Source organism: Mastomys coucha, unplaced genomic scaffold (genome assembly GCF_008632895.1).
Source record: "Mastomys coucha isolate ucsf_1 unplaced genomic scaffold, UCSF_Mcou_1 pScaffold21, whole genome shotgun sequence".
Taxonomy (NCBI): domain Eukaryota; kingdom Metazoa; phylum Chordata; class Mammalia; order Rodentia; family Muridae; genus Mastomys; species Mastomys coucha.
In genome coordinates this window covers 168,476,719-168,500,143 of record NW_022196904.1, presented here as the reverse complement: position 1 = coordinate 168,500,143, position 23,425 = coordinate 168,476,719, and the positions used below count along the sequence as shown (strand labels likewise).

Genomic DNA, 23,425 nt, shown 5'->3' with positions numbered 1-23,425 from the left:
GGCCCCCCCTCCAATCCCTACCTTGCCCCAAAGAGTACAGCAGCCAGGCTCCCGCTGAGTGTGACACACTGTTGACTCACTCACTGGTCAAGGACGGTGGCCGCACACACCAATCGATGGTGCTCAGTGGCAGCTCCAACCCACCCTGCTTGGTCCCCAACACACACACACACACACACACAAGCCCCAGCAAAGAAAGCTCAAATTGATATTCCAGGAAGTGGGCATCCCATCTCTCATATTCACTATGGCAAGCACACGCCAAGGCTCTTCAGGTGTCATGTTTCGGTATTTTAACCAAAGAATGAGAATTCCAACAGGGTCATTCATCCGATGATGAATGTACACGCAAGTTAATTCATTAAATTAAAAAAAAAAATCAAACATCATTTTGGCAGGGTTTTTACAACAAATAATGCTATATACATGTTATAGACACAGTTTCTATAAAACATACTATCTACAATCTACTTACATTGAATTGTCCTGCTATTTCTAGTTGATGTGAGATCAGTCACAAATGAGTCAATTTCCCTGCCTATAGGGACTTCGCCATCCTTTAACAACACCCAGGTCAGAGGCACGGGCTGAGCAAAACAAGATTTTAAGAATCTTATCTACTATCTTGCTTATGAGAGCAGACTCCAGGAGCCAAGTGCTCTGAAATGGTTTTGGAGTTAAGGCAGCAATGTAGGATGTCATGTAAAAGTCGAGTGTGCCCTTTGAAAGTGTTCCATGAATTCCCAAATATCAGCCCCCTCTCTAAGTGCACCTCTGAAGTCGAGGGAATAGCTACAGACTTAGGAATGAGAATTGCCTCCTAAGACCTCTAAGGTTATAATTTAGGCTTTAGACAAAAGTTCAAATTACTTCTCATAAATAGAAATAATTCACTTTTTAAAAATGAGGTCACATTTAGTCACTTTATCAAAACAACTTAAAACTGGTATAGATACCATACGTTAAACCAAAATTAAAGGTCTCAATGCAACGCATGTTTGTTAATTAGCCAGTGCACCAGGTATTTTCAAAACTCTAGAAAAAAATGATATTTCTTTCTCTCTCTTAGAATTTTCCAGTTTGTCTGTAGCAAAACATTATTCTAAAGTCCAGTCTCTGAACACTGTCGTGGCCAGTGACTGTCATCCAGCATTAAAGTAGCCTTTATCTCCCTCGATGTCCACTTCCTGGTCAGAATCCTCGGAGATCTCAGAGTCCGGGTCTTCCTGAGAGGCCGGGGAGGGTGAACACTGAGAACTATCCAAAGAGGCACCTTTATTCTGTTCGCTGGGCAAGTCTTGGCCTTGGTCACAGGAAGTGTCCAAACTGTCCAACTCGTCCTTTTTGTTGCTTTGAGGATTCTCCTGGGTTGAAGATGCAGATGGTGAGAGCAGAGACACAGCAATCAAAGTTGGGTTTGTTTGTTTATTTTTTTCAGCCTTTAACATGCCTACAAAGTTTAGTTTAGCAACTATTGTCGTTAAAATCTTTTTACTAAGAAGATACATTTGTGATTTGTTTCCCCACTTAACGAAGAGGGAAGAAATCACACCAGAGAGAGATCATACACTTATCACAGACCTGTGAGTTCAAGATTTGCAGAAGTTTAGGAGAGAAAAAAGAAGACAAAAAGAAAACAAAACAAAAACAAACAAACAAACAAACAAACAAAAAAACAAAAAACTCAGTTCAATTCAGACAACGGTGTTCTTATTCTTTAGATATTGCCCCAAACAGGGTCTTCTAGCATTTTTAAAAGAACAATCATTAATAGCAGGGTTTGTTATACAAAGACCTAACCTGCTAAAAAAGAGGAGAGGGAGGAGGAAGAGGGAGAGAAGGAGGAGGAGAAGAACAACATAAACTAAATTAAGAGGCTGCAAAAGTATTAGGATGAATCCTTTTCCATTTTTTTTCTCAAGTAAATTTGTGAGCACACACATGCGTAAATATGCACCAAACTACAAAATTGTGACAAAAAAAAAATCACAGAACCAAAATAATATTGATAAGAGATTTTGCAATTTGCCTAAAATCTAGGCAAAATTTTCTGGGAAAAAAATGTTTTTCCATATTACATAGAAAGCACTGTTTTAAAAGTCCTTGGGAAACTAGTTCCAAGCCAATTCCAGCCAGTGGACTTTTAAGCATGTAAACGCCTATCTAATATGACTGTAAATATTATATATAAACACTGTCATTCTCTAGTCACCAAGTTTGCAAAGGATGTACATGGTCAGAGAGAGGGAATCCTCAAATATTTAAGGACAATGAAGCCCCAGGAAGTTAATTTCGTTGTTTCAATATGTTCTTTGGACAGCTATTTTTTTTTAAAAAAAAAGAAACTTTCCCCATTACTAAACTGTTTTGTTTCAAACCATCCTCATTGTTATTCCTGCCAGATGAACCATTCAGCAGCTGTCAGATAACTCTGGAAACATCCAGATTGGGACAGCAAAATCAAAAGTTTAGCTCTAAGTCAACAGGGCTGCTCTGGAGGATGACTGGGCCCTTCCTCTGTCTCACATATTTCTTAACAAGGTCATTGAAATACTATTAGGAAGTTTAAGTTACTTTCTAAACAGGTGTGGACATTTCTTTGTGGGTTTCATATTCATTTTAAGAGCTGGCAAAGGATGGATAATAACTTTTAAAACTCTTTTAAGTCTTCTTTCTTAAAAAGTGCAAATAGGACTTAAAAGTGTTTGTTTCTTTATATTTACCTTTGAGTCCTGCCTGGTTTTATTATGGGTGTGTAAATAAAAGAAACAATTTTCTCCCAAAGATAACTACTTAAGTCATTTACTGTCAATTACTTTATCTTTCCTGCGTTAATGAGATAAACAACATATGGGGTTTATAAAACAATTAGCCAGGCAGTTTACTGGCCGGTGTGTGAAACCCTGGCATAATGGATATAGGAACTACATTAGGTGCTTTTAGCATTAGTGACACCTGAGCAACTCATCCTGAATTTCAGCAGGAGTATTTGCTTTTTTAATCAAGGTGAAGAGGTTAAATAGTCTCCCAAATGACTTTTGCATACAACCCATAACAGGGCTCCGCATTTAGATAACTTGATACAAACATTTATTTCCATAGAAACAGAGCCATGTCGATACCTGTTTCAGTCTTCTCCATTTAGCTCGGCGATTCTGAAACCAGGTTTTGACCTACAGAAAAGAAAGCAGGTTTGCAGAAAGTCCCAAATCCCAAGAGACCCAAGGAGCAGGGACTGGGGCTTTGGGGCCCTGCAGCTGGGCCTGGGCAGAATGTGCCTTCAGCACAGCGGCTTTTTCCCATAGCTAGATTCAAGCCTTGTACTTGGGAGTTGAGGGGAACCTGACCTGTCTCTCGCTGAGCTGCAACATCTTGGCCAGACGCTTTCTCTCAGGTGGGGAGAGGTATTTCTGAGTCTCGAACTTTTTCTCCAGCTCGATGGTCTGGTCGTTGGAGAATCTCACTTGACCGCCTTTCCTTTTGTGCAGAGGCCGCTGTAGGAAGGGGCTCCAGAGCAAGGGCTTGCCTGTGGGCCAGAAGAGCTGTGGTTAACCAAGGCCCTGGGGCCCTTCTGAAGAGTTCCCAGACCTACCTGGTCCCAAGTGACACCATCGGGGAGGCCAGAAAGCAACCGTGTTCCCATCACATACACGCTCAGGTATATAGATGGTTTCCACGCTCCGCACCAACGCACACAAGGTCAGCTAAACCGTTCTACCACTCAGATCACCTCTGGATACTCAAGACACCGAACTACCCGCCCAACACACCTGTGGCTAAAAGTAAACACATCTTTTCAACCCCCAAAAGAACCCCTGCCGGGCTTAAACCTTATTTAACTGACTCGACTCTTCTGTAGGCACTAACTTTTGCAAAAGACGCAGCGTGCGCATTTACGAGAGGAGCAAGGTTGTTACATTTCCCAAGACCTGGCTGCACAGAAGCGCTCGCAGGGCGCCGGGGTTAGGCCTCGAGTGGGGCCTCCGATGTGGCTGGAGCGCGCCCGGCCGCCTCTGATTTCACACTCGGCCTGCGGGGGCGGCCAGTTAAAGCCACCCCGTGGGCTATGGCAACATTTCCGTCAATGTGTTTCCTGTTGGTCTGTCTCAAAAAAAAAAAAACTTTGCTTCCTTCTGCTCAGGCCTAGCAGAAACCCAAGGAAACCAGGGCAAGCTATGTGAAAAACGTTTGCCCGGGACCCCTCTTGCCCCAGAGGGTACAGAATTGGAACCGGTCACACACACATTCTGCACGCTGAAACTTTTAAATACAAATTTTATGTACAAAATTATAACACTCACACCCAAATCCCTGTAGCGGTGAGAAGAGAGTAGAGCCGGAGGCCGCTCTTTAATAATGCCAATTCATTAAAATGTTAATTGTCTCCGAAGTCCCCAGTTAAGCTGCCAAGCTGTTGACTTTAAACTCTGGCAAGCCCCCTCTTATTCAAGCTAGACCACACTGGCTAAGAGGGACTGAGGTCCTGAAACCGGTCACCGCTGGTTATTTATTTTTAGGAATATTGTAGGGACAAGTCTCGAAAATCCCATGCAGTCAATGTGAGCCCTTCGTATCTGTTCGGGGTCTACACTTTTCCTACTCCAAAGTGATGGTGGTGCGTCTGTCCGTCCTTCCGTCCCTATGTCCGCAGGCCTACACCTAAACATTTTGAAAGCTGGTATTGTTTTTTCGAGATTTTGCTTGCGTCAGGCTTCAGACTTGGTGCAAAACAGCCTCCAAAGATGGGGGGTGGGGGGAGAGGCAGAGAGGAAGCAACTGGTTATTTTAGCTGCCATAAAGTCACATCCCACACAGAGGAAATGAACAATATCAGAAAAACGGATCCTGGCTATCAGACGTCGAGTGTTTCCTGAATTTGTCTGTATTGAGGATGTCGATAAAATAATCAGCAGCGTGCACTACTCCGGGGGAAGGGTCTGCTTCATGCAGCCAGGAAAACACTTAACAGCTTCAGAAACCAGATTTACTCCTATCGAGAACTCAAGATTTCCTGTATGAACGGAAAGGGTCAGGCTCCTTCACTGCACAAGCTTGTTGAACCAAGCCCAGCCCAGGAACCGCCCGGGCGGGCAGCTCTCCCTGCCCTGCAGGGGCCAGGCTCGGGGCGCCCCGACGTCCTCTTCCCGGTGCTGCTCGCTAAGGGAGCCCCTCCCGGGCCGACACGCGTGGCCAAGGCCGCCCTCCTCCACTTCCCCAGAAGCCCCAGGTCTCTCCCGATTACGCTCGCTCGCAAGGTGCAGGAAAAGCAATCTGAGTCGCCGAGCGTCCCAGCACCGGCAGCGCGCCGCCGGGGGGCCCCGCGCCTCCGGTCCCCGCGCGCACCCGCTCGCCCGCTCGCTCCGAGCGCTCGCCGCAACTTTCCACTGCGCCTCCCGTCCGCCCCTGCCGCCTCCCGCGCGCTGCCTGCCACCCGGCCGGGAGCGCCTTCCTCACGGACGCCCTCGCTCGGCCCCGGCCGCCTTACCCAGGGGGTCGTGGCGGAGTAGGGCGTGCGTGTAGTCGTTCACCGTCCGCGGGAACGGGTACAGAGGGCCTCCGAAGCCACCGGGGCCGTAGGCGGCGGCCAGCGCGGCGGCGGGGTGGTGCGAGAAGGCGGGGTGGACCGGCGTGGGCTCGTACACCGGGGTCCGGTAGGAGGACACGAGGCTGGTGAAGGAGGAGTTGGGGGACGGCAGCGTGGGAGTGGGCGTGGGGGCGGCGGGCCCGCGACCCAGGATGTCGTCGATGTAGAAGGGTGTCGGGTGAGCCGGCTGCAGCAGCGGCGTGGGCGCGTACAGCGGGACTCCCACGGCGGGCGCAGCCGCGGGCCCCGGGTGCGGGAACTGCATGGCTCGGACTCGGAGCCCCTCGGAGAGAGCTGCCCGCCGGCGCCGCCGCGGCTACATTTATTTGTGCTCTGCGCTCCAGGCGATAGGCTCGGGCAGCCGCGGGGTGGGGCCGCGCTCGGTCCCCTTCCTGCCGCCAAGCCCTGCGGCCAATGGCGCGGGCCTCGGACTCGCCTCCGCCCCCCCTCCGCCCCCGCTCCGACCCGCCCCCGCCGGCCCAGCTCCCGCCCCCCGAGACGCTCCGGTGGCCGAGCTCCAGAGACCCTCTGCCGGGGTGCTCCTCCGCCGCAGGGGCTCCCAGAGGCTCAAGCATTTAGAGAGAGTCGCTGCGACCGTCGAAGAGGAGAACACGCGGCAGGCGCCTGGGGGTGGGGGGGCGCGGATCGCAGCGGGATGGCGCCACTGCTGAAACTCCGGCAGCCTCTGGCACCTGGAGAAGCGATGGGACTCTGCGGGCGGCAGGACGGCACCTGCGGGCGCCAGAGCCACCTCCCAGGAGGCTGCGCTTCTTGGGGGTAACGGTGGCACTGTTTAGAACGGGAGGGGGGGGGGCCTCGGCAGCTCGGAGCTCCAGGAGAAGACCCTAGCGGTTGACTGCGTCCCAGACCGGTCCTGACAGCTCCGGTTGCAGGTGCTCCAGGCTCTTATTTGAGGACCCCTAACTCAGCCACCTCCCCAGATGCTAACGGAATCTGCGCCAGACCGGTATCAAGACAAGACCTTGATCGTGTGGCGCAGAACAGGGGCAAAGCCTCTTCGATCCAGTGGGGGTGGGAGGTGCTCCTAGACCTCTGTCCCCGGGCCCCGAAAGACACAGCTGCACGCAGCCGGCCTCTGAGGTTTTACACGTGTTTTCTATTCAAAGCCACGGCGCGCTGGGCACTGTGGCCTCCCTTGGCTCTGTGCGGCTTCGATCACCTCTGGGGCAAAGGGGCATTTTCTTGATGGACGCCCTCCCGCGGTGACCACACCTTGAGTTGGGCAGTTTCTGTTAAGGTCTTCTATTAATAGAAAAAAAAACTGACTTTTTTTTTTTCAATTGAGATATTAAGTTTTATCCTTTGGAATTGCATCTTCAGCTGCCACGGGACTGAAGGTGAAAGAGAAAACTGGTAGCCAGAGGACCTGGGTCCGAGTTTCACTTCGAATATTATTTTCTTGAGCAACTAACAACTGTGCGTCATTAACAAATGAGAGCGACAGCCTGTGCCCTGGTGGAAGCAGGAAGCGAACACAGTAACCTATAGACGAGGGAGAAATCGTGTGTAAGGGTCGGAAACCCTAGGGAGCTCCAGCCCCTCGTTTGGGGTAAAGGAGAGAGTCACTTCGAGAAAGGGAAAGTCTTCCGAAAGGAAATAATGTTTGAAAGATAAGTAGGTGTCAACGAGCCTAGGGTGTGAGGAGTGACTCCAAGCGCTTGAGTTCAGTCTGGGTCAGTTTATTGCCCTGGGCTTTTCTCACCTGACCCATTTGGGACTTGACATAAAGGTTCCAAACTGCTCGGGAATGGAGTCACTGGCATCTATCAGAATAATGACAGACAAAAGCCACTAGCACAGACAAACCAGTGAGTGCGAGAAGCGCTGGTATTTGAATTAAAACCTTGGGGGGCTAGTAAGGATACATCTCCGTGTGTTCGCTCTGTTATGGGAACCATAGAAGGAAAGCAAGTTTAACTTCGGACAGGACTGGAAAGAGAGCAGACTTCCGAATAACTGGAGAACTGAACCTTGTGAGGTTTCAGGTGAGCACAAAGACATCTTGGCCAGACACCTTGAGAAGACAATAGACTGCTTGAAGGGGCTTCCGGTGGGCAAACCCCGGGTTATTTAAGCCTTGAAAATTATGTCGTCGTCGTCGAGGGGCTAGCCTGGCCACCTGAGCTTGGATCCACGGAAGACATGGTGGAAGGAAGAACCGATTCCACAGTTACCCTCTGCTTGCCATCCCGCCTTATACGCAACAGTTGAGAAGATACATAGTAAATTATGCTATTTCTGAGTCCATTGAACTCACGGGAAACACAGGAGTGGTGGGTGGGAAAACTGGAAGAGGCCAGTGAGGTGGCTCAGCCTATGGGAGATTGTCTCCCTAATGCTGCAAACTGTAAGGACTCAAGGTCAAACTTCCGACCACACATGGGGAGGGGGGAGGGATGGAAAGAGAGACATCTGTAGCCCCATAGCTGGAGTGCCCAAAACACACATCAGACACAATAACTATGAGATACTTTTTAGTGTAGAAAGTTTTATTGGTTCAGGAAAGACTCGTTAGACACACAGGTATTGAGTGAAACATTGAAGATGAGGATTCCGGCAAGCTCTTACAGAATTAAGGCAGTTCTTTGGGGGTAAAAATCGGAATAAATATGAATTGTGCATAGCTGGCAATATTTCACTGGTATACTGTTAGGTGTGATTTTGATCTTGTGTGTTACAAATTGGAAACGGACAACTAAGATGCAAACTGAAGCATTTTAAGAATGTGGGCCATGACACCTGTGACCTTCGAGTACCTCATTCTACAAAGCGTGTAGTTACTCATAAGTACACAGCTGCAAAGGTATACATCTGTACACATCAAGAAGGGAGTAAACCAAGCGTTGCAGAATGCTAATTGGTGAGTTGAGGTGAAGAACGTACAGGTTTCTGTTGTGTTGTAGTCTTAACTGCACGGTAGCTTTCAAAGTTTTCAGTATACAAACTAGAAAGGAAGAAGTCTAAGTTTGTATGTTAAAATAATTAAAGCTCTGGGTCAGAGATGGCTCAATGGATAAAGGCTCTGGTCTCCAAACCGAATGAGTTTGATCGTGAGACGTGGTGTCTCTGTGACTCTGTGACCACACATGCACTGGCTGTGGCATTTGGCCGCCTGTGCACATGCAGAACAAGCATAAAGGTGACTGGAGAAATGGCTTAGTAGTAAGAGTTAGTTGCAGAGGACCCAGGCTCTGTCCCAGATGCTCTCTGCTGGCCTCTGAGGGCACTGCATACAAATAGTGCTCATGTATTCAAGCAGGCACACACACATACAAATAAATGATTAAAAAACAGACATGGGGCTGGAGAGACAGCTCACTGTTTAAGAGCACATGCTCTCTCAGAGGATCCAAGTTCACTTCCTAGCACCCATATTCGGAAACTCACAACTGCCTGTAACTCCAGTAATCTGACACTGTCTTCTGGCCTCTGTGGACTTAGCACATACGCAGGTTTCATTCTCACGGACTGTTTTGTTAGTTGGGTATTTATTACTGGGGATTGAAGCCAGAGCCTTGCACATGATAGGCAAATGCTCTATACTTTGCTACCTTCAATTTAATTCTACGTTTCAGACAGGGTCTTATGTAGTAGTTCAGACAGGCCTCTAACTCAATATGTAGGCAAGGATGATCTCGAACGTTCATCCTTCTGCCTACACCTCCCAAAGTGCTGGGGTTACAGGCACATGCTCCTCCTGGTTTATGTAGCACTAAGAATCAAACCCAGGGCTTCATGCATGTCAGACAAAACACAACAACAACAACAACAAAACTTTACTCCCAGCACTTGAGAGGCAGAAGCAGGAGGATTTCTGGGTTCAAGGCCAGCCTGGTCTACAAAGTAAGTTCTAGGACAGCCAGGGCTATACAGAGAGACCCTGTCTCAGAAACAACAACAACAACAAACTCAAAAAAAAAAAAAAAAAAAACCTATCAACTGAGCCACAACTCCATCCTCCCCTTTTTTTGTTTTGAGGCAGGGTCTTGCTAAGTTATCCAGGGTGAACTTGAATTTGAGAGCCTCCTGCCTCAACGTCTCAGATAATTAGGATTAGAGGCGTGAGCCACCACACCTGGTACCACTCAACTTTAAAAGGTTTTGTGTTGTTGTTAATTATTCATTAGGTCTCTATACAATTTCCCTAGTGCCTTGTCTTTGGAGACTGTGGTGGAGGATTCTTATCCAATCCCGGTCTCCACAGGTGACCCCACCGCTGACCACTCTCAGCACCTGCCCTGATGGAAAATTCAGTGTGGTTTAGGTTCCAGAAAGACTCTGGGGACCAAGTTACGTAAGGACTGTTATTATTTGAAGTTCAAATGAGTCTTCAAAAGATGTTATTTGAATACCCACCTCGTTGAACTAGCAGGAAACTGTTCTTCCTCATGAACTATTTCCCTAACTTGTTCCGTCTTTTGAAGTCTTCTCCCCCACTTTTGGAACCACCGAATGATTAAAGCAGGTCACTTAGGGTCCTTACCCAAACCCCTTTATTCTCCTCTTCAGGAACGGATGGGTTTATGGTCCTCTTTTATTGATGCAGCTACCAGCCACAAAGATGGAAATCTGTAAACCTTCCAAAAGTAAACATTAAGGTGCTGGGGAATAACCACTACTGCAGGACAGCGAAGTCATCGCCGGTTAAGGTGCATCATCCTCTCTCTGCTGCAGCCACAGACCCTGGAAAGTGGGTGGAGACCTTAGAGGTATTGCTTCTGACATTCCAACCCAGCTACATAATCCTCACCAGCAAATTGAAGCACTTAATTCTGCTAAACTATATAACACTGCCTTTTCAAAACCCAATAGATCCATGGCCACTTTGCTGTAGTTAAAAAAAAAAAAAAATTACAACCACATTTGTGAATGTCACATTTCTTGAACTTCATAATTTTAATATCACTTGTGTAGGCTTTATAGTTTGTTTTATTGTTTTAAAAGTCATTTGGGGCTCTAAAAGAAGTCAGTTTTTCCAAAGCTGTCCTTATGATTTTTTTTTCACACAGTCAGAACTAATAAAACAAAACTGCTGTAGCTATTTAATTCAAAATCTCTTGGAGTTTCAATATTTTCTCTCTGCTGGATACTAAAGCCAATAAGGCTACATGAGATTTTAATTATATGCCGAATTAAACAAGACTCGCCAAAAATTTGGTGCCATTTATTTTAGTCATTGTTACTGTGCAAGAGAACGAATTTTGCAGGAGGAAAAAGTAGTTCTGGCCTTTCGCTTACCAGCTGAGAACTGAGGTAAACTCCTGCAACTTGTTTTCATCAATTAAGTCTACATAGAGTTAAACTTTTGAATTAGCTGTGCTCGAACACATCAGTGAGTTTTGCTATTGCAATTTGGTTCTGTCTGCATTTACATTGAAAGGTACATTCCCTTCAGTTGTTGGAATGAACGATTTATTAAGCCTCATATTATTTTTATCATATGTAATATTTGACAAAAGCTAAGTAGAGTTTTAGGGTATTTATTTGAACTAATATATTAAATACAGATATTTAGTCCGTGACGTGGATGATATCAAAGTCTGAAAGAACAGAGGGCATGGGCTCTCACTGTGGCAGATTCACCCACATTCCCTTTCCACATTTTCTAAGCTACCACACACGCTGCACAGCACTCTACCGCGGGTGGGTTTTACTGCCCACAGACTATATAGTTTATGGTATTTGTACAGTGTAAAAGGTGATGAACTGAATAATAAGCGCACCAATTTTTTTTAAATTGGGTACAAGATCTGAGTAAGCATTTCTCCAGAAAATTAGATAGAGGTGGCTAGTAAGCGCACAAAGAGATGTTCAACACCATTAGTCATCAAGGAAATAAGTGCAAATCAAAACCACAGTAAGACATCACTTTACACAGGACAGCCACAAGAAGTCTGCAAAAACAAGGGCTAATGGGGACGTAGTGTTTGGAATCCTTATATCTTGGGGGCAGCAATGTAAACTGAAATGGGAAAACAGCCTTATTCTCCGCATGGTTACACACACAGTTCCTGTGCCCATAAAACCAGGCTGGTTCAGTGGGCTACTAAAGTTCCACCCTTAGGTTTAGACTCAAGAAATGATAATTATGTTCACACAACAGCTTGTTTTTAACAATTATTCTAACAGTGTTAATAATGTTAAAATTATTATTTTGACAATGGAGACACAATACCCAAAGTGAACAATCCAAATGTGGATAAATAAAAATGTAGTATATCTGCACAATAGAATATTATTTAGCCAGATGTAGTGGGGCACACCCAGGAAGAGATTACTACTCAGGAGGTAGAAGTAGGTGGATCTATGAGTTTGAGGCCAGCCTGGTCTAAGGGTGGTCCAAGACAGGCAGAGCTGCACAGAGAAACAGTCTCTGAAAAAAGTCAAGTGTGTGGGTGTGTGTGGGGGGGCCAGAATCTCCCAATTGAACCCAGATCTCACCAATATGGCTAGTCTTGCCCTTGTCTCTCCTGGAATTACAAATAAGCTGCCATGTCCACTCAGCATTTATCAGGGCTCTGGGGACCCGAACACAGGTGCTTGCTCAGCAAGTGCCTTAACCACTGAGCTATCTCCCCCAGCCCAAGGAGAAAAAGAAGGGTTGAGTAGCATAGTATGTAAATGATCTCGCTAAAGTAGTATTTCACATTAGTGGTTCTTTTAATGAGGAAAGGATGTCATCTGGAAGCCTTACGTATGCAACCTAGAGTTTCAACAAGCTTTACAACAGCAAAAGTGAAATCTTAACAGATAATCTAAATCTAAGGATGCACCGTCAGACTCCTAGGTGACAGCCCATGAGGTGGTGGCAGAAATGACAAAGCAGGACTCTTACTGTCTGAATCATGAGTTCTTCTAATCAACGCACCAACTTGCCCCACTGGATCCCCACCCCAACCCTCCAGAAAGATGGATTTGATTGCCAAGGAACAAGAAAAAAAAAAAGTCTAGATTCTGATCTTGATTGTTTTTTGTGTTTGTTTGTTTTTTGTTTTTTTTTTTTGTTTTTATTGTTGTTGTTTTTTAAGATTTCATGAAGTCATTTGGGAGACTATGGGGACCAAATGGCCCCATCCTTGGCTCTAAAGATTCTATTCTGAGAAAAGAGAAAAGACAACCAATGTTGAAAGACCATAAGGAAGTCAAGAGACTGTGTATGTGTGAGGGTGTGTGTGTGTGAGAGAGAGAGGGAGACAGAGACACAGACAGAGACAGAGAGGGAGGGGAGAGGGAGGAAAGGAGGGAGGGAGGGAGACAGACAGAGAAAGAAAGGGAGGGAGGAATGGAGGGAGAGGAAGAGAGACAGAGACGACAGACAGAGAGATACAGAGACAGAGATGAAGAAGGTGAGGGAACACTGAGGGGCTGTGAAGGGTGGGGAGCCGGGGAGCCGCGGAGCCATCTAGAAAACCAGAGGCATCTGCATGCAGCAGCAGTGAGCTCACCCACTCTACCTGCTGGATCTGGAGGGACTGCACATCTGTCAAACAAGTCAATCTGTTTGACTTTCGGAGATTGCATTTTCCCTGGATGTGAAATTATTTCAAACTAGCTCATTAACAGATTCTGGGTTTATTAGGAGAATCGGGAAAATATTACTCACACATAGGTTAGACCTAAAAGCAAAATTCCTACCTGAAAGCATAGGTCTCAGAAACAAATAGGAAATGATAGAGGAAGGACACAGACAATGGTGGGAACACGCCAGAGGATGAAATAGGAAGTGGTGTTACAAAGCCCCCAGTTTTTGCCTTTTGAAATTTGAATCCAGTTGTTACCCAAGCTGACATACAGTAGGAGATTAATATATATTTTTTGAATCTTTAAATGGGTAGAGAATCAATCTAAGGTCATTGGGCTTTTGTATAAAGAGCTTTTTATTTATTTATTTATTTATTTTTGGTTTTTCGAAACAGGGTTTTTCTGTGTAGCCCTGGCTGTCCTGGTACTCACTCTGTAGACCAAGCTGGCCTCAAACTCAGAAATCCACCTGCCTCTGCCTCCCAAGTGCTGGAACTAAAGACGTGTGCCACCACCGCCCAGCCTGTATAAAGTGCTTTTACCCACTAATCCATCTTGCTGGCTCTTGTGCATTCTGATGTTGTTCTGTAATGCTGGTGATCAAGCCCACATTCCACCACTGAGCTACACCCACAGCTTTCTTAGCATCTTTAGGTTCCCATTTCCTTCAGTGTAGCAATGGGATTAGATGGATGCCTTTTTACCATTTGATGTTGTTGTGAATGTAAATATTATATTCTAGCTATTCCGTATAAAAGACAACAATCCTGGTGTTTTTTTTACAAGCTGTAAGTCTATATTGGGCAGGTTTGGGAGCTATTCTAACTTATGTTCCAGCTGTATGTCCCTTATCACTTGCTGTTTCTCCTGGTCACATGCTCATGGTCTACCTCCTCTCATGGGGCTTCTCGCTCTCCTTGTCTCTTCTGTTCTCCTCCCCTGCTCTCTCCTGAGACCCCTCACTCCATCCTCAAGTCCTGCCTTTCTCACTCTACTGCCCAATCACCTTTTATTGATCAATTAATTTGAGGAGCAAGGTTTGTACAACAAAAGCTGGTGTGTGTGTGTGTGTGTGTGTGTGTGTGTGTGTGTGTTGAATTTGTGCATCTTGGAGCAACCAGGTCTTGGGTATAGAATTTAGCATCTAAATACATAGCTTCAGACCAACATGTGAAGGTTAAATACATTGTTAACTTGCAAATTTCTGGCATATAGTAAGCACTTAGTAAATGGTTGCCATGGGAATTTTACAATTCCTACCACTGACAATGACATCACAGCAGTGATGAAGGACCAGCAATCCCCAGGTTCTCCCAAGTCTTTGGGGCCAGAAGAGGCATTGGATCCTCTGGAACTGGAGTTATAGATAGTTGTGAGCTGCCGTGGGGGTGCTGGGAACTGAACCCAGGTCCTCTGCAAGAGAAACAAGTACTCTTAACCACTAAGCCACCTCTCCAGGGTATTTTGTTTTGTTTTTGAGACAGAATATCACTATATAGCCCTGGCTGGCTTGGCTTCAAACAAAATCACAGAGATCCATTTGTCTCAACCTCCCAGGTGCTACGATTAGAGACATGTAGCACTATGCCCAATACATTATATAATATTTAATTTTATATATATATATATATAAAATTTGTTTTTTGAGTTTAATATGTATTTTTAAGATTTATTTATTTTATGTGTAGGAGTGTTTTGAGGCATGTATGTCTGTGTACTATGTATGTGCACTGCCTGTGGAGGTCAAAAGAGGACATCATATTCCCTGGAACTGGACCTACAGGCGTTTGTGAACCACCATGTGGTGGATGCTGGGACTTCTGGAAGAGCAGACAGTGCTCTTAACTGCTGAGCCGTCTCTCCTAAATTTTTTTTAAAAAGATTTATTTAATATATATAAGTACACTGTAGCTGTCTTCAGACACACCAGAAGTCGGGGCATCAGATCTCATTACAGATGGTTGTGAGCCACCAATATGGTTGCTAGGAACTGAGGACCTCTGGAAGAGCAGTCAGTACTCTTAACTGCTGGGCCATCTCTACAGCCCAATTTTTTTTTTTTTTTTTTTTTTTGAGACAGGGTTTCTCTGTATAGCCCTGGCTTTCCTGGATCTCACTCTGTAGACCAGGCTGGCCTCAAACTCAGAAATCCGCCTGCCTCTGCCTCCCAAGTGCTGGGATTAAAGGTGTGTGCCGACGCCACCACCCAGCAAAAAAATCAGTTGATTCTTAAGGGGACTGGAGTGATGGGTCAGAGGTTAGAGCACTGACTGCTTTTGCAGAGGGCCTGAGTTTGCTTCCCAGCACCCACACAGTGGCTCACCCACAAACACCAGTTCCAGGGACCCAGCATTTTCTTCCAGCTTCTGAGGACAGACACTACATGAACATGGTGCACAGGCAGATAGGCAGGCAAACCACACATAAAATAATAATAAAGTTTTTGTTGTTGTTGTTAGTGTTTTGCTTTTTATTATTTAAATTCTGATTTACTGAATCACCCAGTCTGTGATTCAATGAGGACTTAAAGGGAAAGTGTCCCAGGTGTGCTCACCACTACGCACCAGCAGAACCAAACCTCTTGCCTCAGGCTGGGGATGGAGCTCAGTTGGCAGAGTGCTTGCCTGGCACTTATGAAGCCCTGGTTCAATCCTCATATGAACCTGGCATTGTGGCACTGGCCTATAATCCCAGCACTCATGAGGTAAAGGCAACAGGATTAGAAGTTCCAAGGTAGGACTGAAGAGTTAAGAGCACCAACTGCTCTTCCAGAGGTCCTGAGTTCAATTCCCAGTAACCACATACATGGTGGCTCACAACCATCTGTAATGGGATCTGATGCCCTCTTCTGGTGTGTCTGAAGAGAGCAATGGTGTACTCATATAAATAAATGAATGAATAAATAAGTAAATAAATCTTAAAAAAAAAAGATTCAAGGTAATCTTTGGCTACAGGGAAACCAGCCTAGGCTATACAAAACCGTCTCAAACAACCACTGACCTCTTAGCTGGTTTTCCGAGCCAAGGCATTAGTAGCAAGATTTTAAATTCCCTTCCAAGCAAAAGATTCCAAGTAAGATTAGATATAACATTGCTGCAGGCCGGCTGATCTGGGCCTCCCTCAACCCGCAAGAGAAACGGGGTCCTAGTCAGGTCGACAAGGCGTAGGCGAAGAAATGATGGCAGAGACGACACACGAAGTACAGGATCTGAATGTATTTCTTAAAAATGGCATCAGACTTTTACAGTCATTGCAAAAGAGAGATGGTAAATCTGGCAGCTCAGCAGTTAAGGTACATCTGAGGCCATCTAAAACACACTGGGTCTAAAGCAGTAGCTATCTCCTCTGGACTGGTGCTGTATTCCCTGGGCCCAAGTGCTCTGGGTCTGGGGGACTGCGGACTGCATGAATCTGAGTCCAGCCCATCTAAGTTCTAGTGCTAGTCCTGCATGCGAGTCCAAGTTCAAGTCCTGGACCAAGTGAAAAGCCGGCTTATATGGTATACAGAAAGCAGGGCAGATGACAAGAGTCACGTAGGCAGGTGACAGTCACATCAAAGCCAGTGATCTTACTGACCAAGATCACTTATCCAGTTGTGAAGCAGGCGGAAGAGCAATGGTGTCCTCCCCGCTGGGGCTAATTTGGTATTCCTATTCTAATTCTCTGGTTTTGCTGGAGGCAATGACTAGGGTTCTGACCTAACACTTCTAACTAATGTCCTTGAGTGGAAGCCCTTCATTACTCTCTAGTATGCAAAACATTTCTAACTATTGTGAACTATCTATTACCCTAAGGAATGTGCTAGACCTCTGTTGCTAGCTCTGGTGAGGCAGATTCCTTGAGAGAAATTCCAAGTTATGGACAGCTTGGTATTAAACTAGGATAGGTTAGTAACATTGTATTGGCCAGGAAACAATGCCCAATCTAGCCATTTACGAATCATTTCTTGGGGTACCTTTATGCCTAATTATGAGGCCGTGTTGACGGTTGGAAAGACTGATCTGGAACACATCTAAGTTAGGAGATACCAGCGACTGTCTGAATATCCAGGAGGCACAGAACTCCTTTTGGATCCTTATTGCCTCTTATCTTTAATCAGGATTTTACCCCTGATATTTTGGATGTGACTAGAGTAGATGAGTGTGTGTGGCATAACAGGTTTTCAAATCTTACCTTTTTGGATCTTTACATTGAGAATCTACCTGGAAGGCACAAAATCAGACTAAAGTCGGCAAAGATTTTGAACTGGTAAGAATCTAAAAGATATCGATCAATGGAAGATAGAGAGAAGTGAAGGAATTTGGAAGGTGGGACCATTAGAAAAACAAGGGTGTGGCCAGCAAGACCGCTTCAGGTAATAACCTTAGATCACTAGGACCATCACGGTTGGGAGAACGATTCATACAAGTTGTTCTCTGACCTCTACCCATCCCATGTTATGTGCAGTGTGCACACACATATAACACACACACACACACACAGAGCATGGCCCAGCGGTTGCAAAAACTTGTTTTCCTAGATTAATACCAATGTTATAACAATAGCCTACAAACCCTTGCTCTTACAGTGATTTTGCTTTATATTACCATAGACTGCATATCAAGATCACCACGAGGACACCAGTAGCCTTCCCCTCCCCGTAAGGAGCTTGCGAGAAGCTTGTCTTCAGCTCTGGAGAGTTTCATTATACTGTGTGTCGATGTGACTTTCTTCTGAGTTTATCATGTTTGGAGTTCAAGCTATACAACTCCTTAGTTGTATAGATTGGAAAGTTATAACCCATCTCAACTGTTTTGAACATTATTGCTTAAATGTCCTTTCTGTACCCATCTCTGCTGTCTTAGGACCAGTTTTGCAAATAGCTGTTTGATGATGCCCCAAAGGTCTCTCATTGGATAACCTAGAATACTCTGAGCTTCACTTTATTATCCCATACTTGTTTACACTGACCACTGGAACCCCGAGTGTCATCTTTGACTTTTACAGCTTCTTTTCATAGTGGTTTCACCTATACTCACCTACATATATTCTCAACTCAAGGAGAGTTTCCTGTATTACTTTGGCTCTTTGAGAATAATTAAGAGTTGATTTTAAAATTTTGTCTAGTACTAAACTCCAGGCTGTCATGAGCTTTGGATATTCCAGAATAGGATAATTATAACCAATATAATGCACTGTGCAGACACCCACTGGGGTAGCATCCACCTCTGATCCTAGTAGTTGGGAAGCAGAGGCAGGATGACAAGACACTGAAGCTCACCTTTGGCTACATGACAGTCTCATGTTTCCCAGGCTGGCTTTGAACTTAGGAGAATGGGAAGCAGTTCAGTGGGTAAGTTCAGGGCACTAGCTCTCCAACAGAGCAAACCTGGGAACCCACATAGAGGTGGAAGGAGGAAACCAGCCACATGAAGCAGTCCCCTGACCTCCCACGTGCATACCATGGCACATGTCCCTACTTCGAATTTAATTCAGAGTAAGAATATTACGGAAGTTGTTTAAAGAAAGAAAACAAAACAATAACAAACCTACACAGTATCTCTCAAGCTTAAAATTCCAAAGTTTTTTTTACCGTGAGTATGAAATGCCTGTATGCCTAACCTGGCTTAAACATTACAGTATGTACACGAGCCCCAAGTACTAATAAATACTTTGGTTTTTGCTTAAAAATTGTGACACCACCTTCAGGAAGTTTCCTCAGTTTCTGTTCCTTTCTCCTGTGAATGGATGGTGCTTACTTCTTCCCACCTTTCAGACTGCTTTTTTTTTTTTTTCCAAGACAGGGTTTCTCTGTATATCCCTGGCTGTCCTGGAACTCACTCTGTAGACCAGAAATCCACCTGCCTCTGCCTCCCAAGTGCTGGGATTAAAGGCATGCGCCACCACCGCCCAGCAGATTGCTTTTTTATGTTTTAAAGTTGAACAGGTTGAATATCATAACGTACTAACCACAAATCAAATTCTCCACCCAGGCTTTGTTTCTGTTGCTTGCTGTGGCTGTAGGGACATAATGACCTTTCTAAACTATAGCAACAGAAGTTTTCTTGAAGGAGCTAGAGAGGTGGCTCAGCTCTTATGAGGATTTGCTCCTCTTACAAGAGGACCTGTGTTCAGATCCCAGGACGCTGGCAGCTTACAACCACAGCTCCAGGGATATAACACCTTCTGGTCTCCCAAGGACACCTGCATGAATATGCACATTATCCGTGCATATACACATAAAAGAAAAATGTTTAATGAAGTTTCCTTGAAGACCAGACACCTAAAAGTAAAATAAAGAAAATACCATTAGCTGTGTTGGGTCACACTTTCAATGAATCTTCTGGCCATTTAACATCTACCTTCACCTTATTTTCTCGCCCAAGCCTTCAAGAAGCCGTGTTCTTGAAGATCTGTGTGTGCCACTCACATATTTTTAGCTGTACAGATAGTTGTGAGCCTTCATCTGGTTGTTAGGAATTGACTTTAGGACCTCTGGTCACATCCGAGGCACCAGAAGAGGGCATCAGGTGGTTGTGAGCCACCATGTGGTTACTGGGATTTGAACTCAACGACCTTCAGAAGAGCAGTCGATGCTGTTACCCGCTGAGCCACCTCTCCAGCCCGTGTGCCACTCACTTTGGCCATGTTCATAACTTTCTCAATCCTCTCCACTGCTTACCTTCAGGCTATATATATGAGCGTCTTTCTTTACCTGACTGTAACTGCCACAGGTGGGTTGTTCACCTGTGCTGTACTGTGTGAGAACTGTTTCCCACTCTGTTTGAGCTAATCCAACAGGGTCTGCCTGTCCTTCAGATTGCTCCAGACAGGTTTTTAAGAATGAACTTCTCTCTATTCCTTAGGAACTAAAGCCACCAACATCACCAGGCCAGGACCCCATCTTCTTGTATGCTCGTGCTGTGGATTATGTGCAAGGACTTTATCCATTGTTCAGTCAGCTCTAGGGACCCACCCTGTTCTCAAGGCCCAGGGCTACAGATGCCTGTTGCTAGGCCCTGCTTGGCTTGGGGTGGGTACCAGGGATCCACACTCAAAATCCTCATGCCACTTTCAGTAGAGCCATCACCTTAGGCCTTATGGCTGCAACTGCACAACTGTTGCAGACGCTTCAAGCTGGAGACTGGGAAAAAGGCCAACTGTTGCTTCATTCTGTCCTTTTTCCGATTCAGCACGTGCTTGGTAGCTGAACCTTTGACTGTCTCTAGAGTTTGGGCAAGTGCTAAATCGTTCACTGGAAAGTTTAAGTCCTTGAAGTTATCTACTAAGGCGTTCTTGTTTGCTTGTTTTTGACCAGGTTTCTACTATGTAGCCCAGGCTAGCCTTAAACTTATGATCCTCCTTCTTCAGCTGACCCAGTTCCACAATTATGAACCTTTGCCACTATGCCATGCAACACTTCCATTTTTGCTGATTCCACACTTGGTTGATTGCCTGATACCACGCATGAAGGTAAGTTATAGCTCTGGGTATTACTTTTGCTATTCAGTGGCTTGCCAGGCAGTTAAACAAGTTGCAGTGCCATTTGGGAGAACGACTAGGCAGGAAGACATAAGCTGTACTTCGGGTTTTGCATGGTGGGGGTCTTTCCCCATATACACATCATATGTCCAAGGTCCATGTGCTTAGAGCGCATTGTGTGCCTGCCGTCTTCCTTGGCAGGGCCTATGCAGAAGTCTGTTTTAGGAGTTTCACCACTATAAATACCACTGCTAGATAAGAAATTATGGGCAAGCAAGGAAAGGAAACAAATTCCAGGGCTAGGGAGGTGGCTCGGAGGGGGACTAAGAGCTCTGTCTGCACACATGGTAGCCCACAATGGTCCTAACTCCAGTTTCAGGGGATCTTTGGCCTCCAAGCATACCAAGCATAGAAAGTAGTACACAAATACAGGCAGGCAGGACAAAAAATTAAAATAATTTAATTAAAAAAATTTAAAAACAATTACCAATTAGAGATTTATCAAAAGCATATTAGATAATATCCACAGATTAGGTTGACATCTGTTCACAGAAAAATTTATCCATTATTGTTGTTAAAGTAACATTTCTAGGGCTGACGAGGTGGCTCAGTGGGTAAGAACACTGACTGCTCTTCTGAAGGTCCTGAGTTCGGATCCCAGCAACCACATGGTGGCTCAAAACCACCTGTAATGAGATCTGACGCCCTCTTCTGGTGTGTCTGAAGACAGCTACAATGTATTATGCCCGAGTGACCGGGGCTGGATCAAGTGGGACCAGAGGAGCAAGCAGGGCCAGAGAGAGCAGGGCCTTCCTGAGTTCAATTCCCAACAGCCACATGATGGCTCATGGCCATCTGTACAGCTACAGTGTACTCATACACATAAAATAAATAAATAAATCTTAAAGAAAAATGACATTTCTATTTCTACAATGAGCTGGAGAAATGGCACAAGAAAATCAATTTCTTAAAGTAGCATCTTTTCTAATTTTCTACTAAGGGTTAGTTCTTAGTCACAAAGTCATATCTCTAAAGCCAGGCATAGTGATGATTCCTGTAGCCCCAGGCCTTGGAAGGGTGACAAAGGATTGTCCTGCTGCATAGTGACAAAGCCAGCCTGAGCTACACAGTGAGACTGTGTCATGTGTCAAAAATATAACAAGTCACATCACTCTGAACCGTTCACACCGAACTTGATGTGACCCAGTTGCTCTCTACATGCATTCCTTTTAGATAGGTGCTCTGCTTCATCTTGAAAAGGCCAACTTCCAGAAACAGGGTTGTCAGATCGAAACAACAAGGGTTAATATTTCAATAGAGATAATGTATACATACATTTTTATTATATACAAGGAATAAAGTTTTAAAATATAAACAAAATAGAAGTTATAGTCATAATTGGTAGTTTAAAAACCATCTTGTCATTCCTAAGAGACACAGACCTTAGAGTGGGGCCTCAAAGGGTGAGTTGGAGCTTTAGACAGGTCCCCTCACAGTGCAGAGAGGCTGGCGACAGGTGTCAGACCTCAGGAAGGAATGAGATGAGTGCATATCAAGGGAGGAACAAATGAAGAGCTCGGAAGGAAGGGTACTTCTAGGGTCAGGTTTATTTTTGACAATGATTGTAGAGGTAATCAATGAAATCTAAGATTTCTAGGTAAAACCTTTGGTTTCTCATAATAAGGAAACCTTTCTGTAGGCCTACAAATGGTTAAGTGACAGGAAAAGGGAGAAGTGAGCAGAAGACAGCTAGAAAGGGCTGGTTAGTGAGAAAGGGCTAGTTAGTGGGAAAGGGCTGGTTAGTGGTAGGGAATACACACTAAACTCAGCCTCAGCCAGACAGCAAAGGAGGTGGCATTCGCCAGTACAAGTCTAAATCTGGAACAACGGTTTCCATATACTTGGTATTTAATTATATACAAGAAAAATGCTTACTTGTTACAGAAGAGCTTCCTTATATAAAAAGCTAGAAGCACATACATATTCAATGTAAATCCCAAATGGCACCCAGCTTACTACATACTTGGACTACAGGGACTATAAAAAAGACTTTCAATTCAACTACAGGTACTGTGGGCCCTCATACAGTCTGTCCCATTTTCATCTGTACATAGCTTCAGACTGTGGAGTTTCAGGTTGTAAGCCTCAGATCAGCTAGAGGTTTATGGAGGCGCGCAGCGGCAGTCTACTCTTGGAGATGGAGTGCTCCGAGACCTCTTCCACTTTACATTTTTCCACTGTGTTAAGGCCTCTGTTTTCTTTGTCTTTTCCATGTGGCTTTTTATGCTGTGGATTTAAGGGGGAGAAATGAAGTCACAATAATGTAACATTTACTAGACATTCTAACATTTTATTATCAAAGTTCTATGCATTACAGGCTAAGGTTTAAATTTGAAAACCACGAAACACAAAGGTTCAACACAAATTTGAGCCAATTTAAAAAAAAAAAAAAAAAAAAACCAAGTTAAGGCCTTCTTTATTTTACCAGTAATGGAAGTAGAAAGAATTGCTTTTTTGTTTGTTGGCAGGGTTTCTCTGTGTAGCCCTGGCTCCTGGAACTCGCTCTATAGAGCAGACTGCCCTTGAACTCACAGAAATCCGCCTGCCTCTCTCTCTCCTGAGTACTGGGCTTAAAGGCATGTGCCACCACTACCTGGCAAAAAATACTACTTTTTTGCATTATTTCTAAAACATAATTACAAATTTCCCTTTAAGACAATGGTTCTCGTGCTCGCTTCAGCAGCACATATACTAAAATTGGAACAATACAGAGAAGCTTAGCATGGCCCCTGTGCAAGGATGACACACAAAATCGTGAAGCGCTCCATATTAAAAAAA

The 23,425-nt window shown here is 45.0% G+C and overlaps 2 protein-coding genes, 1 long non-coding RNA gene and 1 other non-coding gene across 4 annotated transcripts in view; 2 read left to right on the top strand and 2 right to left on the bottom strand.

Moving 5' to 3' along the window:
* Positions 1–261: 261 nt before the first annotated feature.
* Hhex (hematopoietically expressed homeobox) lies at positions 262–6,020 on the bottom strand. Its single transcript, XM_031390194.1, has 4 exons — positions 5,486–6,020; positions 3,348–3,526; positions 3,123–3,173; positions 262–1,364 (listed from the first exon to the last, which is right to left on the bottom strand). Exons 1-4 carry the CDS (start codon positions 5,847–5,849, stop codon positions 1,143–1,145), a joined length of 816 nt encoding a protein of 271 aa, XP_031246054.1. The 5' UTR covers positions 5,850–6,020; the 3' UTR covers positions 262–1,142.
* Positions 5,188–8,623, top strand: LOC116103794. The gene is made up of 2 exons (XR_004123582.1): positions 5,188–6,477; positions 6,926–8,623. It is a non-coding gene; the product is annotated as an uncharacterized LOC116103794 (long non-coding RNA).
* A 13,273-nt stretch (positions 8,624–21,896) lies between these two features.
* Kif11 (kinesin family member 11) overlaps positions 21,897–23,425 on the bottom strand; it is a 38,996-nt gene continuing 37,467 nt past the window's right edge. The window contains exon 22 of the mRNA XM_031390193.1: positions 21,897–22,873. Within this exon, the coding sequence (XP_031246053.1) occupies positions 22,742–22,873 (132 nt within the window). The 3' untranslated portion in view covers positions 21,897–22,741. The remainder of the gene's footprint in view (positions 22,874–23,425) is intronic.
* Positions 23,315–23,421, top strand: LOC116104199. The gene has a single exon (XR_004123735.1). It is a non-coding gene; the product is annotated as a U6 spliceosomal RNA (small nuclear RNA).

What these genes read in the sequence shown, in the direction of transcription:
- Hhex (XM_031390194.1), bottom strand. Translation starts at nt 5,849, where the DNA reads ATGCAGTTCCCGCACCCGGGGCCCGCGGCTGCGCCCGCCGTGGGAGTC. An exon ending in ACTCCGCCACGACCCCCTGG is followed by an intron (nt 3,527 to 5,485) that starts GTAAGGCGGCCG and finishes TCTGGCCCACAG; the next exon opens with GCAAGCCCTTGCTCTGGAGC. An exon ending in TGCAGCTCAGCGAGAGACAG is followed by an intron (nt 3,174 to 3,347) that starts GTCAGGTTCCCC and finishes TCTTTTCTGTAG; the next exon opens with GTCAAAACCTGGTTTCAGAA.